A 13,557-nucleotide genomic window follows, 5' to 3' on the forward strand; every position below is an offset into this window, starting at 1 on the left:
GGTTTCCATGATATTCGGTTCAATGACCTTAATACATTCAACATTTTTTTTTTTTTTAATTTATTTTCTGGTCTTTTTGCTATTTCTTGGGCCACTCCCGCGGCATATGGAGGTTCCCAGGCTAGGGGTCTAATCGGAGCTGTAGCCGCCAGCCTACACCAGAGCCACAGCAACGCGGGATCCGAGCCGCATCTGCAACCTACACCACAGCTCACGGCAACGCCGGATCATTAACCCACTGAGCAAGGGCAGGGACCGAACCCGCAACCTCATGGTTCCTAGTCGGATTCGTTAACCACTGCGCCACCACGGGAACTCCACATTCAACATTTGACTCTATTATTTTAAAATTAAAAGCATATGGAAAAAGGTGACTTTTTTGAGTTAAATACTCACATGTTTTATAAACCCCTAACCATCCACATCATTAATTAAAGGACTAGTTCAGGATTTTTAATTTCCATGGGGAAAAAACTGAATTTCAGGTAGAAGGCTAAAGAGAAAATTACTTAATATCAAGTTCAAAGTCACCTTAGCCATTTGTATCAATTTGCCAACGCAGGTTTTATCAGAAAATATTATTTATAAGCATTCCCTTCTTTGTATTTAATAATTTATGGCCAGCAGACTCATGGGGCTCAATCTTGTGGTTTAAAGGGCTTGTAATAAATCTGAACTCATTTGTTTTGCTTAAATAGTAGAGTGCCATCTTTATCTGATGCACTAAAGCCAAAAATTAGCACCACTGTTTTTCACTTGCCCTCACTATTATCAGTTCCAACTTTAAACTATTTGGATCTTTGGCAACTAAATTTAAAAAGCATAAATAATAACGCACCATGGTTTTCTACAGTGTTTTAGCTTCTTTTTCCGATCCTTTCCCCTCTTTCTTGTCGTCTTCACCAGACACTCTTTTAAGTGACAGTACCTCCTCATAAGCCTGAGTCCCCCGATGGCTCAGAATCAATATGGCAAGGATATTTGAAGACTTCTTCTCTAGAGCACACCTGCAAGAGAAAAAGAAAAATAACTTTTTTAAAATGCTTATTTACAATCGGTTTCATATCAGAGTGTGGAACCCGTAAATGTATTACTGACTAAAAAGAATCTTTATAGAGGGAAAAAATTACTTCATTTTAAACAAAAAGTTAACATATCCTTTGAAGGCCTGGGCCCAAGTGTTATGGCCAGAAAAACAACCCTCCCAGTAGCCACAATGTGCCAACTGGCTGACTTACACTCACTGAGGTAAGTAACAGGCACAAATTCATAAAGAAGTACAACCTGAAAAAGTAATAGCACTATTGGTGGCAACAATGTTGCAATTAACCATAAGATTTTCAAGAGAAATTGACATTAGTCAATCTTACCTATCTGAAAAGTATGTAAGACAACCTGAAAATGTAACACCATTATTATAACCATGAGGCTTTTCCATTTAACACTGCAATCAGACTTACAGTACATGGTGAAATAATGTTTCTTCTTTAATCACTTTAGGCCTAAAATTCAGAATGTTTTTTTTTTGGCTCTGCTCCTCTTAACTCCCAAGAGACCCTACTACCCTCTCAACCTATATATGCACTGCTATACCAGACTCCTGAATATTCACTAAATCCTGATTTTATTACCCATGGATGACTCTCGCCATATCCCACTACAAGGGAGTTCCCGCTGTGGTTCGGCAGGTTATAAACACCACTAGTATCCTTGAGGACATGGCTTCGGTCCCTGGCCTCACTCAGGGGGTTAAGGATCCAGCATTGCCGTGAACTGTGATTTTAGGTCACAGATGCAGCTTGTATCATGCATTGCTGTAGCTGTGGCATAGCTGCAGCTCTGATTAGACTCCTAGCCTGGGAACTCCCATATGCCTCAGGTGCAGCACTAAAAAAGGCGAAAAAAGAAAAGAAAAGAAAAAAGACTGTGGGTGGGGCTTTCTGGCTCCAGGAACTCAGTCTGAAGGGCCAGGTGCATAAGCTCTCTATCCGGTGCCCATGAGCCAGTGAGACTAAACTCAGCACAAGAAACAAACAGGAGAGGAAGAACAATTTAATGGTCACTAATTCAGAGCCAACAACAGCATCCTGCAAAAAACCATCCCAACTTCATGATGCGTGGACAGGACTACAAGGGAACATGGGAAATTGAACATAATTAACAGAGACAAGATTCCAGAGTAGAAGGACTCGAGATCACCTCCTCTCAGAAAAATACCAAAATTACAACTAACTGTTGAACAACCATCAACAAAATAGACTGGAAGCTACCAAAAAAGACACCCTACATCCAAAGACAAAGAAGTCACATCAAGATGGTAGGAGGGGTGCTTTCATGATATAAGCAATCCCATAACTGCCCAGTGGGTGACCCACAGACTGGAAAATTAACTACACTGCAGAGGCTCTCCCATAGGAGTAAGAGTTTGGAGCTCCACGTCGGGTTCCCATGCCCCCAGAGCATTTGGCATTGAGCCAGTGAGGCTTAAGCGCAGGAGCTCCACAGGATTCGGGGAGACAGAGACTTCACTCTAGAAGGGCACACAGGGTTTCATGTGCACTGGATCATGGCAAAGCAGGGATTCTATAAGAATCTGGATCAAGCCCACCAGGAGGTCTTGGAGGGTCTCCTGGGAGAGCAGGGGTGGCCATGGCTCACTGTGGGGGCAGGACATTGGAGGTGGAGGTCCTGGGAATAATCATCAGTGTGACCTCCCCTGAGGCTGTGATTTTGGAAAAATTTGGCCCCACCCATCAGGGCTGAGAAGCCCCACTCCAGACAACAAACAGGGTGGGAACACAGCTCCACACATCAGCAAATAGGCTGCCCCTAATCACACCCAGAGACAAAGCCCCACCCACCAGAGGGATAAGAATCAGCTCCACCTACCAGTGGGCAGGCACCAGTCCCTCCCATCAGGAAGCCTATAACAAGCCCCTGTATCAATCAACTTCACCCACAAAGAGGCAGACAACAGAAGAGAGGCTAAAATCCTCTAGCCTGCAGAAAAGAGACCACACAAAAAGCTCTACAAAATGAAAAGTCAGAGAAACGAGTCAGATGAAAGAGTAAGACAAAACCCCAGAAGAACAGCTAAGTGAAGTGGAGATAGGAAACCAGTCTGAAAAAGACTTTAGAGTAGTGCTAATAAGGATGATCCAAGATTTTGGGGAAAAAAATAGAGGCAAGGATCGATGAATTAGAAGAAGCGTTTAACAAAGGAAGAGAAGATTTAAAGATTCAACAAGCAGAGATGATCAACACAATAGCTGAAATAAAAAATTCACTAGAAGGAAAAGAATTCCACTGCATATTTCTGCCCAGAGACCTAATCCCCATTTTTTTACCCCTTCCTTTGTTCCACTTTTATGAGATTTTTATTTAGAAAAGGTAGAAATAAACTCTTCTGAGCACTGGTGAGGTCCTTACAAATTCTAAGTCCCACTGTAAAAAAAAAAAAAAAAAAAAGAGACCGTTAAAATAGAACATATGCTTTACATGGATATTATGAGTAATTTACACACCACAGGATACATAAACTCACAAAGAAACAGCTCCTTCTTCATCTCAATATCTTTCCTTTAAATTTCCCTTAAATAGGAAATCCCTTATACTTTTGTCTATAATAATAATTTCCTATCAGTTGCTCTCTTAAGGAAAAAAATTCTTTTTGAATTTTTGAGACCAGTAAAGTTAAAGGTGACATTTAACTCTCCTCAATAATGCAAATGAAAACAGACCCACATTTATAGTCACGATACTCATCTGTGACCTACACACAGCACTATTCATATCTTATAACCAACTTCCTTGACTCTGACTTATAATATAATATCCATCTATAAAAAGCTAGTGAAGACTGTTTTTTTTTAATTATATGACAACTAATAGAGGGGACTTATTACACATATCATATTGAGGTAAGAAGGGAACACACACACTACATTTAACAAGGTCTTTTTATACAACAAAGTTAAGAAACAAACTAAAACATGATTCCATAAGAGACACCTTAAAGATCCTCTCGTCACTAAAATTTTACCTTTTGTATAAAGGTTATATTATACAGTTTATAGTCTTTGGCATTTCCTATTCCCAACCCTACACCATACTAGAGGATTCAATCATTCAGTACTTAGCTGTGAATCCAGCAGCCAAAGACTACTGCATGTTCTGCTGAGAGCTAAAAACAATGGCCACAAGCTTCATTCTGTAAAAAGGTAAAGCCAGTAAGTCAACCATATTAAGAACGCTGATTAAAAGGAGAAAAAGAGGGGAAAATGCTAAGTAAAAGCTGATGTAGTGGAGAAACTGTGGATCACCAATAGCACCTTTCAGTCATTAGCATAGACTAACCACCCTACCCATACATCAAGAAGCTCTGGGCCCACTCTTGCAATTTTATTCAACGTAGTTTTGGAAGACCTAGCCACAGCCACAGCAATCACAGGAGAAAAATAAATAAAAGGATTCCAAATTGGAAGGTAAGAAGTAAAACTGTCACTGTTTGCAGATGACATGATACTTACTATACATGGAAAATCCTAAATATGCCACCAGAAAACTCCTAGAGCTCATCAGTGAATTTGGTAAAGTTGAAGGATACAAAATTAATACACAAAAATCTATTGCATATCTATACACTAACAACAAAGTATCAGAAAGGGAAATTAAAGAAACAACCCCACATGCCATCACATCAAAAAGAATGAAATATCCAGGAATAAATCTATCTAAAGAGACAAAAGACGTGTAGTCTGAAAACTATAAGACAATGATGAAAGAAAATGAAGACAGCACAAACAAATGGAAAGATATACCATGTTCTTGGATCAGAAAAATCAATACTGTTAAAAAATGACTGTAACACACAAGACATCTACAGATTCAATGCAATTCCCATCAAATTACCAACGGCATTTTCCACAGAATGAGAACAGAAAAGTTTTACATTTGTATGGAAACAAAAAAGACCCCGAATAGCCAAACTTGAGAGAGAACAGAGCTGGAGGAATCAACACTCCCTGACTTCAGATTATACTACAAAGCTACAGTAATCAAAACAGTACAGTTGTGGCATAAAAACAGACACACAGATCAATGGAACAGAATAAAGAGCTCAGAAATAAACCCATGCACTTATGGTCAGCTAACGTTTTAAAGAAGGAGGCAAGAATACACATGAAGAAAAGACAGTCTCATCAATAAGCGGTGCTGGGGAAACTGAACAGCTACATGTAAAAGAATGAAACTAGAACATTCTCTAACACTTCACAAACAAAACTCAACTCAAAATGGATTAAAGACCTAAATGTAAGACCGGATACTATAAAACTCCTAAAGGAAAACGTAGGCCAAACACCTTTTTTTTTTTTTTTTTTTTGTCTTTTTGCTATTTCTTTGGGCCACTCCCACGGCATATGGAGGTTCCCAGGTTAGGGGTCGAATTGGAGCTGTAGCCGCCGGCCTACGCCAGAGCCACAGCAATGCGGGATCCAAGCCGCGTCTGCCTACACCACAGCTCACGGCAACGCCAGATCGTTAACCCACTGAGCAAGGGCAGGGACCAAACCCGCAACCTTATGGTTCCTAGTCGGATTCGTTAACCACTGCACCACGACGGGAACTCCGCCAAACACCATTTGACATAAAATTGCGCAATGATTTTTTGGACCCGTCTCCTAAAGTAAAAAATAAAAGTCAAAATAAACAAATGGAGCTCAATTAAACTTTAAAGTTTTTGCACAGCAAAAGAAACCCATCAACAAAATGAAAAGACAAATGACTGGAATGGGAGAAAATACTTGCACATGATATGACCAATAAGGGGTTAAATATCCAACATATATAAACAGCTATATAACTCATCCAAACAAAAAACCCAATCAAAAAATGGGCAGAAGAAATGAAGAGACATTTTTTCCAAAAAGGAAATGCAGATGGCTAACAGGCACATGAAAGGATGCTCAATATCACTAATGATCAGGGAAATGTAAATCAAAACAACGAGATACTACCTCAGGTACACCTGTCCAAATGGCTATCATCAAAAAGAACACGAGTAACAAATGTTGGCAAAGCTGTTCAAAGAAAGGAACCCTTCCTACACTGTTGGTTAGAATATTAACTAGTCGAGCCTCTGTGGAAAACAGTGTGGAGATTTCCCAAAAATCTAAATATAGAACTACATACGATTCAGCAATTCCACTCCTGGTATATATCTGATAAAAATTTTTTTAAAAATTCAAAAAGATACATGCATCTCAATGTATTTCATAGTAGCATTATTTATAACTGCCAAGACATGGAAGCAATCTAATATGTACAACAGAATACTACTCAGCCGTAAAAAAATGACAAAATGTTGCCATTTGCAGCAACATGGATAGCATTTGGAGAGCATTTTGCTAAGTGAAATTAAGTTAGAAGCATATGAATACTACAGGATATCACTTATATGTGAGATCTTAAAAATACAACAAATTTGTGAACCTAACACAAAAAACAGCAGACTCATACAGAATAAACGAGTGGCTGCTGGCAGAGGGGAGGGCAAAATAGGGTGGGGGAATAAGTACAAATTATTGGGTGTAAGACAGGCTACAAGGATGTACTACTGTACAACATGGAAAATTTAGCAAATCATATTTTCTCAGTGCTGTAAAAGGAACTTACAAATTGGCCCAACTCAACTCACCCCTCAGTTAAAATGAACTACAATCAGAGATATTAAAGAAGTCACGCAACTAATCAGGAACAAGGCCTGGTCCCAAACCTAAATCATAGCCCAGTGACTTTTCCCTACTATATCAATCTGAGAGAAAAACAGGTTTTTTTATATGTATATATACACACACACACATTTTTTTTTTTTTTTTTTTTGGTCTTTTTAGGGCCACACCTCTGGCATATGGACGTTCCTAGGCTAGGGGTCAAACTGGAGCTGTAGCTGCTGGCCACAGCCACAGCCACTTAGGATCCAAGCTGAGTCTGCAACCTACACCACAGTTCACGGCAACACCAGATCCTTAACCCACTGAGTGAGGCCAGGGATTGAATTCACGTCTTCATGGATTCCAGTTGGGTTTGTTACCACTGAGCCACAATGGGAACTCCAGGTTAAATCATATTTGGTAGACTCTAAGCAGACAGAAACTGCAACACATTTTTAATGTTTCTCTCTTTTTAAAAAAATAGTTTATGTAGTAGATAAAATTCTAGCCTTAAAATTTAAAAACTCAACCATTTAACCATGTAATAGCTCTGTGACCTTAGACAGTTACATGACTCAGAAAATCAAGTTTCTTTGGTCTCAGTTTCCTTTATCTATAAAATAAGAAAATATTCCACTACTAATTAATAGCTAACAGTTACAGGACTTAATATTCTGTACCAGCACTGTTCTAAAAGCTTTTGATACATTAACTCACTTAATCCTCACAGCAATCTTTTTTTTGTGTGTGTGTGTGTCTTTTTTTTTAGGGCTGCACCTGTGGCACAGAGAGGTTCCCAAGCTAGGGGTTGAATCGGAGCTGTAGCCACTGGCCTCAGAGCAATGCCTGACCCGAGCCTCGTCTGCGACCTACACCACAGCACACAGATTAACCCACTGAGAGAGGCCAGGGATTGAACCTGCATCCTCCTGGATACTAGTCAAGATTCATTTCCGCTGCACCACAACAGGAACTCCCTCACAACAATCTTAATTACTATCTCCATTTAACACATAAGGAAGCTAGAGCATAAGGAGGTAATAAAACCTAATTAAAATTACAAAGCAAAAGTACACAATAGAGCCACAATTCAAACCTAGACAATCTCTTTCAATAAAATTTTCACTCTAAAGGCATTACACTTATGTTAGTGGATAAACTAGCTATTTCAAAAAATAAGTCTATGTGAATTACAAAAGCCATATAGGACACAGGCTTGAGTCAGGCCTTGATTCAAGTACCAGCTTTGCCACTTCACTTATCTTAGCCAGAGCTTTCTCACCTGTGCAACGGGGCAAATAGTATTTACTTCAAACTAAATGAAAGAAGTTATTAAGACATACCTCAAAGTATCTATCATATAGTATACACTAAATATACGGCTTCAGAGGGAAGGGAAAAAAATCCTCAAGTATCAAAAAAGAGTTTTGTTTATACATCAGATATATGAGTACTTTTCTGTGAAAAGCAGAGCTTAGAGAAGTATTAGCTATGCTCTACTAATAGAGGCAGTTTTATGCAGTTTTATGCAGAAGGTAGAGTGTAGTATGGGTATATATATGCCTCTGTGTCACCTTTTTTTTTATTAAGTACTGTTTTTTCAATTAACAGACTTTTTTTTAGAGTAGTCTTAGATTTACAGAAAAATTGAATAGGAAGTAGAAAGAATCCCATATACTATTCTCCCTAACGCAGATACACAGTTTCCTTTTTTTTTTTTACACACACACACACAGTTTTTTCTCTTTTTAGGGTCACACCTGCAACATATGGAAGTTCCCAGGCTCAAGGCTGAATTGGAGCTGCAGCTGTGGCCTATGCTACAGCCACAGCAATACCTGATCCAAACCGCATCTGCAACCTAGACTGCAGGCTTGCAGCAACGCCTGATCCTTAACCCACTGAGCAAGGCCAGGGATTAAACCCACATCCTCACAGAGACAATGTTGGATCCTTAATCTGCTGAGCCACAATGGTAACTCCTCCTCTAAGATTAAATCTTGCATTAGTATGGTATATCTGTTACAAATAACAAACAAATGTTAATACAATATTATTAACTAAAGTCCATAGTTTACAACAGGGTTCACTCTTCATGTTATACATTCTCAGAGTCTTGACAAATGTATCATGTGCATCTACCATTACAGAACCATCCCGAACAGTTTCACTGCCCTAAAAATCCCATGCTCCACCTATTCAACTCTCCCTTCTCCAAATGTCACATAGTTGAAATCATACAGTATGTGGCCTTTTCATACAGGCTTTTTTTACTTAGCAATATGACTTACGATTCCTCCATGTCATTTTTATCACTGAAAAATATTCCACTGTCTCCATGTACCACAGCTTGTTCATCCATATACCTCCTGAAGGACATCTTGGTTGCTTCTAAGTTTTGGCAATCATAAATAAAGCTGTTACAGGAGTTTCTGTTGTGGCTCAGTAGGTTAAGGAACCCACAGGGATTCCTAGCCTGGCTCAGTGGGTTAAGGATACAGTGTTGCTGCAAGCCGCAGCACAGGTCACTGATGCGACCCAGATCCAGTGTGGCTATGGCTGTGCCAGAGACCAGCAGCTGCAACTCCAATTCAAACTCTAGCCTGGGAACTTCCATAAACTGCAACTGCAGCCATAAAAAGAAAAAAAAGGAAAAAAACACTGCCATAAACATCCATGTGCAGGTTTTTGTCTAGACGTAAGTTTTCAACCCAAATATTTAGGATTTTTTTTCTTCTTAGGGCCACGCCTGCAGCATATGGAAGTTTCCAGGCTAGGGGTAGAATCAGAGCTACAGCTGCCTGCCTACGCCACAGCCACACAGGATCCAAGCCACGTCTGCAATCTACACCACAGCTCATGGCAACACTGGATCCTTAATCCACCGAGCGAAGCTAGTGATCAAACCTACAACCTCATGGTCAATAGTTGGATTTGTTTCCACTGCACCATAACGTGAACTCCAAGGATTTTTTTCTGAAATGCAATTAGGAGGAAAAAAATTTATTTTTATTTATTTATTTATTTATTTGTCTTTTTGCCATTTCTTGGGCCTCTCTCGCAGCATATGGAGGTTCCCAGGCTAGGGGTCTAATCAGAGCTGTAGCCGCTGGCCTACACCAAAGCCACAGCAACGTGGGATCCTTAACCTACTGAGCGAGGCCAGGGATCGAACGCACAACCTCATGGTTCCTAGATGGATTCGTTAACCACTGAGACACGACGGGAACTCCAAATTAGGAGAAAATATTAAAAATTTAAAAATTATTTAAATATACTTACTTTCTTGAAAAATTTCAAATAATGTCTTGTAAACAATGTGACATAGAATCTAGGAAATTATTTACTCTCAAAATAATAACTGAATAGAAATCTTTAATGCTAACATATGCAACCTCTCCAGAAGAAGCTATGTAAAAATCAAATATACAGGCTCTTACTTTCCCATTATGAAAAAACAATCACAGGTCAAATAAATTAGAAAAAGACACCCTCAGTGATATGCCAAGAGGATCACTTTAAGATAAAGAGAGGTAGCAGTAAATACATATTGATCGCCTATTCTGTACTTGGTACTGTGCTTGATAGATAGTATAGGACATAAAAAAAATGAACCAACTCAGGGGAGAGAGATAAATTAGAAGTTTGGAATTAACAGATACACACTACTATACATTAAATAGGTAAATAACAAGGACCTGCTGTACAGCACAGGGAACTATATACTCAGTATTTTTAATAACCTATAATGGAAAAGAATCTGAAAAAGAATGTGTGTGCTGTGTGTGTGTGTGTGTATGTGTGTGTAACTGAATCACCTTGCTATACACATGAAACTAACACAACATGTAAATTAACTACACTTAAAAAAAAAAGAACCAACTCAGATACATTAAGAGAAAAGCAAATACGTGTAAAATTCAATAGTTCCCCCAAAACCCTTCAAATAAATTAAACTTTCTGTACATGGTGGCATTCAGTTTCTCGACAATACTAATGTGAAAAGAATACTGCATTTCACTAAGTTCTCATGTGGTGCAGTAGGTTAAGGATGTGGTGTTGCTGCAGCTGTGGTGCAGGTTGCAAACAGGTTTGATCCCTGGCCTGCAAACTTCCACATGCTGTGGGTGCTGCCAAAAAAAAAAAAATACTGAATTTCAGTATTTTCCTCTGGAAATTTCCTTTTATTTTCTATATTAAAAAAGGCAGAGAAGAATGCTAAACTGAAAAACCTATGAATTACATAGACCCACTTCAAAAATCTAGCTATTCAGCCCTACCCTGAAATACCTATATTGACAGGAAAGCTCAATCCCACCACATCATTTTTTTTGGGGGGGGGGGTCTTGTTACCACACCTGCAGCATATACATTCAACCAGGCCAGAGGTTGAATTGGAGCTACAGCCGCTGGCCTACACCACAGCCACAGCAGATCCAAGCTGCATTCGCAACCTACACCACAGTTCATGGCAATGCTGGATCCTTAACCCACTGAGTGAGGCCAGGGATTGAACCTGAATCCTCATGGATAACTAGTCAGGTTCTCAACCCGCTGAGCTACAATGGGAACTCCTTTATCACATCATTTGAAGCGTTGTAACACTAGGCTCAGGCCAAGAGGTCCCTTTCTCAACTAACAGTTTAAACAAGGGTGGCACAGCCCTAACATAAGGCTGCAGCCCTAACATGAAATGCAGTGCTCAAACCGGTTAAGTCAATCAGAACGCTTTCTGAACAGTTACTGTCAGAGCAGAATGGAAACGATGTTATCAAGGAACCAATCCAAGGAAGTAATAACAGGAAAATACATCTCCTCACTGAAAGAACACTAGCCCCTCCCCATCACGTAACAGAACTTTTATCTGCCAGTTAGACAACGCACTGGTGAAAGAATCAATAATTCAGTGCATCTCCACAAGTCTTTACTGAACACTTACAATGTGCCAGCCACTGTCCTAGGCACTTAGGATGCATCAGTGAACAAAGCAGACAAAAATCCCTGCCCTTGTGTTTAAGTCCACAGGAGGGGAAACAGTAAATATAAAAATTAGTAAATTAGACAGTATGTGAGAAGGTGTGAGGTGCTATGGGAAAGAGTAGGAGACAGCACAAGTACACACAGGTAATATAGAGGGTGTTGTGACTTTAAACAGATGGTTGACTTCATTGAGAAGGTGTTGCCTGAGCAAACCCTGATGGATGAGGGAGTGAGCTGAGCCCTGCAGAGATCTCAGGAATGAGCATTCCTGGCAGGGGATGAAGAATGTGCCTGGTCAGGTGAAGGAACACAAGGAGACCACTGTGGCTGGAGGGCTGGAGTGAGGTGGGTGAGGAGAGAGGGGCAGCTAACATTGGGGGTGGGTGTCAGGAACCAGATAGTACATGGCAGAGGTTGTCAAGTTTTTTCTTTAAAAGAACAAATAAAAAATACTTTAGGCTTTTAAGCCATAAGGTCTCTACTATTGAACTCTGCCTCTGTAGTGCATATGCAGCCATAAGACATATGTGAGCAAGTGGGTCTGACTGTATTCCAATACAACTTTGTTTATGGGCACTGAAATTTCAACTCCCTATAATGTTTAATTTTAACCACTTAAAACCGTAAAAATCATTCTTAGCCCACAGGTCATACAAAAACAGGCAGTGGATCAAATATGGTCCATGGGCTACAGTTTGTCAACTCCTAATACAGGAAGTCCTTCTAGTCACTTTAAGGACGGTGGCTTTTACTCTGAGTGACACGGAGCCCTTAGAGGGTTTGAACAGAGAAGTGACAGTACCTGACTCGTGTTTTTAAAAGGTCACTATGATTGCTATGTTGAAATACATAGTAGAGAGCTCAAGGGTAGAAGGAAGGAGACCACTGAAGAAGTTCAGCAATCAGAATATGGATATATTCTGAAGAGAAAGATTACAGGCCAACCCAGCAGAAGATGTGTACTGGGAGCCAAGTAGAAGCATCAGGATTGACTTCAAAGTTTCACTTGGCCTGAACAACTGAGTCAGGGAAGGTGCAGGGAGAGGAGGTTTAGGATTAAGATCAGGTATTCAGTTTCGGACATGCTGAGTTTGAGATAATTATTGGATATCCAAGTAGGCAACTGCTTATGAACCTCTAGTTCAGAAGAAAGGTATGGATTGGGCTCAAAACTGGGTACTTTTCTAGCAGGTAGATCAAGATCACTACGGAAGAATATCAATGAACGGAAAAAGGAAAAGGAAAAAGAGGCACAACTATAGTTAGAGAGTGGACTGATAGGAGGAAAATGAAAACTGTGTTGTTCTGAAAGCCAAGTAAAGAAAAGAGAAGCGAGCCAAGCTCTTAGAATTCAAAACAGTAAAGGGGAATACGCATGAGACTGGAAATCCTGAGTTTTAGTCCTGATTTTACTACTAATGATGCTTATAATTGAAAGATAGGGAAGACTTGAATACTACTGTGTATAGTTTTGCCATGTTTTAGTATTTATAGAAATTCATTCTCTCCTACATTATTTGATCCCCACTTCAGCCTATTTTGAGGGAAAACTTTACCTGAACAACATCAAGCTCCCCTTCAAGATCTTCAATAACTTGCATTAGCTAAGCAACCGGCATTCCACTCAGATATTGGGTGTCACTAAGGCTCTCCATAATAAACACTAAAGCAATTCTGTCCCTGTCATTTCTCTCACCGTTAATAGTTCCAGCCAAAACAGGAATAAAGAATCTTCCCCAGAACACCATGCAATATGCTATCAATGTACTTATGCTTTAGGCTAAAACCTTACCTTACCTGGATTGCAACCTCCACTCCACCACAATCTGCCATTACTCTACTCATCAAAGGTCCATCTCAAATT

General features: G+C 39.8%; 1 protein-coding gene across 10 annotated transcripts in view; it reads right to left on the reverse strand.

Annotated features, from left to right (window-relative positions):
• STRBP (spermatid perinuclear RNA binding protein) overlaps positions 1-13,557 on the reverse strand; it is a 161,016-nt gene that overhangs the window by 82,634 nt on the left and 64,825 nt on the right. For all 10 annotated transcript variants that reach the window (XR_014827221.1, XR_014827222.1, XR_014827220.1 and 7 more), the window contains exon 2: positions 839-1,007. Coding sequence is in view for 3 of the 10 variants with exons in the window: in XM_021074611.2 (XP_020930270.1) it covers positions 839-841 (3 nt within the window). In the remaining 7 variants the exon portion in view is untranslated. The remainder of the gene's footprint in view (positions 1-838; positions 1,008-13,557) is intronic.

This window comes from Sus scrofa, chromosome 1 (assembly GCF_054392235.1).
Source record: "Sus scrofa isolate SSC_HxYL_T2T_F1_AM1 chromosome 1, Sscrofa_HxYL_maternal_Yorkshire_Landrace_v2.0, whole genome shotgun sequence".
Lineage (NCBI taxonomy): Eukaryota > Metazoa > Chordata > Mammalia > Artiodactyla > Suidae > Sus > Sus scrofa.